At 33.8% G+C, this 4,177-nt stretch overlaps 1 protein-coding gene across 1 annotated transcript; it reads left to right on the top strand.

Annotated features, from left to right (window-relative positions):
* The first annotated feature begins 1,358 nt into the window (after window positions 1-1,358).
* LOC149197122 (putative UPF0481 protein At3g02645) lies at window positions 1,359-2,906 on the top strand. The gene has a single exon (XM_089408571.1). The coding sequence runs from the start codon at window positions 1,359-1,361 to the stop codon at window positions 2,904-2,906; it is 1,548 nt and encodes a 515-aa protein (XP_089264697.1).
* Window positions 2,907-4,177: the final 1,271 nt, after the last annotated feature.

Genomic DNA, 4,177 nt, shown 5'->3' with positions numbered 1-4,177 from the left:
TATAACACAGTCTCCCCAATATAGGGGGTCCCACACGAACAAGGGATCATATAAACACCTTTCATATCCTTAGGGTCGATAGGATCCTTCACCGATCTGAGGGACATACGAATGGTGTTCAGGGGCCTAAAAGTCACAGGGATACTATGCTTCCTGAGAATCCTACCAATTCTATCAGTGACCCCTGAACATATGGAATATGGACACCTGAATTCGTTCCTTTGGTTCCCTTTTAGTCAGAGAATTCTTGGAAGCTTTAAGGAATACAGAAGCCTGAAAAATCTCTCACAAACTTGATATGGATCACAGAAGCCTGAACTCTATAAATAATACACCTATCAAATCTAAATATTTATCCCTTGTAATTTATTTTTACACTTCACTTTTCAATATTTATTTTTACTACATAATTTTAGTAATAAAAATATACACTACAATAAATATAATCATTCATATAATATATTATCTTATTTAAATAATTTGACACTTTTTAAATGTTTAATTAATATTTAGATAATAAATTTAATATAAAATAAATAAGAAAATATTTTAAGTTACAATATTCATTTTAATTAATTTATTTGCATAAATTATTTAGAATTATTTTTAAATATAATTTATTTATTTAAACCATTTATTTTTTATATGGAAAATATTGATCTTCTATTTCAAACTTTATATATTTATAATTTATAATATTTTTTTAAATAATAATAATTTATTTTAAAAAAAATATAAATAGAAAATTATATGTAAGCCTATTTTAAATTGGATTTATGAATATTATATAACCTATTTTATATATACCTAATTTTAAATTTATAAACATTTAAACTACTTTAAAAGAATTATCAACTACTTTTCACTTCAAATTTTTTAACTTAAAATTTTTAAATTAATATAAATTATGTATCAATTACTCTGACATAACCCACAAGTACACTTCCTATATTTTCATTTTTTTCATAATTACTTAAACTCTTTTACGCTATGTATATTTTCATAATTACTTTTAACTTTAACTGTACGCTATATGCATTTATTATATTAAAACATTTCTTAGAGACATTTATCATATTAGATCATTTAAGAGAAATTTAGAAACGAAATACGACGGTTAATTTCATCTATTAAAGATGTTAAGGATGTGGAAGGGGAGAGCGCGTTGTGGAGGTCATCATCTCGTGTGCTTATATGATCTTCCAATAACTATTGTGAAGTAGACTGTTTTCTGAGACGCTGGTTTTTTATTTTCCAGTCTTATCCCACGGTGCTATTTGGACTCTCCCATGCGTTTCTGCCGCTTTCAGACTCGTGTCTTAGCTGCTGTGTGAAGTATTCTGTGCTTCTTTGTAACAATGATGGTGTTTATGAGACGCTTATTCCGGGCAGCGCCGCAGGATGCTGCTGCGCCGCAGGATGCAGCGCAGCAGAGGCAATTGATCAGCGACATGGAATGGGCTAACTATATTCAAGCGGATACCGATGTTCCTTTCGGACCGCCGTCTGCTGTGTCCACGTCAATATTTACAGTTCCCAAGTTCCTGAAAGACACAAAAAAGGAAGCATATGAACCTCAAAGGGTTTCCTTGGGTCCATATCATCACGGAAGTGCAGAGCTTCCTGAAATGGGCCATCACAAGGGAAGAGCCCTGCGTACAATGACCAGGTGCAGTATGTGCAATACCAATGTGGATTTCGCCAATCGTGCAAGCGATGAGATCCTACTGCTGGAGAACGAAATCAGGTACACCTACGAAGAAAGCATCGATTGCAATGGACAGAGCCTGGCTCGGATGCTGTGTTTGGACGGTTGCTTTCTTCTAAGAGTATTGAGAAGTCTGGGTCCGAACGGACTTGCTGGAGACGTAGCGTGGGAATGGTATAGCCCTCTTAATAGGGAAAAGAAGATAATGTTTGCTGCGTCCGATACAGTAAAAGACATTTTGATGCTTGAAAATCAAGTTCCTTTCATTGTTCTCCTAAAGCTACTACAATTGCAGCCCAACCCGGCCGTTGATCATGTCGAGGAGATGCTTCTGTCTCTCCTGGTGAAAACTACATGGGGTTTGTTCAAACATTTCGACGATCGAATATCTGATATAAGCAAATGGTTAGAATGGTTAGATTTGTCAGTACCAGCTAGACAAAATTTAGCACCAGTTCAACAACTTCATCATCTTCTAGGCTTCTTGCACAGAGTCATTGTATCTCCACCAATATTCCATCGGCGTCACCGTTTAGATGGAGGTGAGTGTAGCATCTACATTAAAGGTTGTGGTAGGCAATGCATTAAATGTTGTTCTAGTCCATGGTTCATGAAGTTTCAAGACAGATTCAAAAAAACAGGGAATGACGTCCAAAGAATCCGTCCTGCAGTGGAATTAAGAAATGCTGGGATCAATTTTAAACCATGCTATGGGGGGATCCAGGATATTGAGTTTCATAGCGCCACAATTTTTCTTCCTCCCATCCGTATCACACATATGACAGAAGTACTATTCCGTAACCTAATCGCTTTTGAGATGTGCCAGCCAGTGGAAATCAATTACGTGAGCTATTACGTTAATCTCATGGACAACTTGATCGACTCGGAAAAGGACGTGGCTTTGCTAATAAGAATGGGCGTCCTTGGAAACTGGGTTGGGAGAGACAAAGAGGTTGTGGACCTCTTCAAGGGTCTAAAGAAGGCTGCCCCTGTGAATCTATTAGATGCCTTCGACCAACTGACAAAAAGAGTGAATGACCACTACGAAAACCAAATCAGGGTCCAGCTCCAGTATCCAGAGCTTGTGCGGGATTATTTCTCACCGCGCTGGAGAGCTGTAGCTTCGGGTGCGGCAATTTTCCTACTGTTCAACGCCTTGGCACAGACGATCTTCACAGCTATGCAGACATTTAAGTAGTAGCCCCTTCGCTGTTTTATTCTTCCAACATATAAGTAGTCACTTCTCTGTTTTATTCATCCAGATATAAGTAGGTCCTTTGTTTTTTTCTGCCATATAAATAAAGACCAGTAATTGATTAGTAGTTGCTTGGCAATAGCCGGTATTATAATTTGGATATGATGTATCACCAGAGTTATAATCCACGGAGCTTTCTGGTTAGTTTAAGATATCTGTACTTACTCAATTGAAGTGATTTGTAATGAGTGGACATAAATATCAAAATTTGATACGATAACGTATCTCCAGCTTTCGAACATTATTGATTGTCGTTTTTTTAGCCTATGTGTGTTTTTCATTCCCATTTTCAACATTTTGACACATCCAGTGAAAACGATTATTGAAGGCACTTAGTACCATTATATGCATGTTGCTATAATATTTTTGAGGCATATCACCACTTTGTATTGTTTTTGGTTTTTCTAAAACCATTTCCATTTTGAACTGTTTGACACATTCTATGAAAACTACTATGGATGGCACATATTGGTAACCACTATATGGATGTTGTTATAACATTTTGTGAGGCAGATCACCACTTTGTATTATTTTTTGATATTTTTATTAGGCTGAGTTTAGGTAGTTAAGAAACAATAAGATGATTTTTATCACCTAGATCTCCCAAAGTGATTTCCATGTGAACCCTTCTAATAAATCTCATGAGGTTTGAACTTATGAACTTGGGCCAATGACATTCCATACAAACCCATTGGTATCCACTTTATAGGTATCTCCACCGCGACTTTATCTTGTGACTCTAATTCTACTTTAAATTTGTAACATGTTGTAATATCAAAAAAAAAAAAAAAAAAACTTTAAATTATTTATATATATAATTTCAAAATTACATGCTATAAAATTCTTTAATTTTGTAATATAAGAGGTTGGAACAAAAAAGCATTTTTTCTTAAAATAAGTATATCCAAATTAGATTTATATTTCAAATAATTAAAAAGGAAAAAATCTTTTATTTTAGTTAAGATTGAGTACATCAATTCTCATATTTATGAATAAGCCCTCATTACATAGAACAAAGTATTAATATTTATGAACAATTATTATATTAATTTAATTAACTAAGGTAATTAAAAATTAATATCTCATAAACATGCAAAGGAAATAAGTATTAAAAAATGAAAGAAATTAAATTATAAATTATAAATTACAATTAAAATAAGAGCTTAACAATTAAATTATTTCATTATGATTCAAATATTGCTCTAAAAATCCTC

The sequence above is a fragment of the Pinus tabuliformis genome, chromosome 2_2 (genome assembly GCF_031772625.1).
Source record: "Pinus tabuliformis cultivar Carrire ecotype Pingquan chromosome 2_2, CPIR1, whole genome shotgun sequence".
Taxonomy (NCBI): domain Eukaryota; kingdom Viridiplantae; phylum Streptophyta; class Pinopsida; order Pinales; family Pinaceae; genus Pinus; species Pinus tabuliformis.
This window is presented reverse-complemented; position numbering and strand designations above follow the sequence as displayed.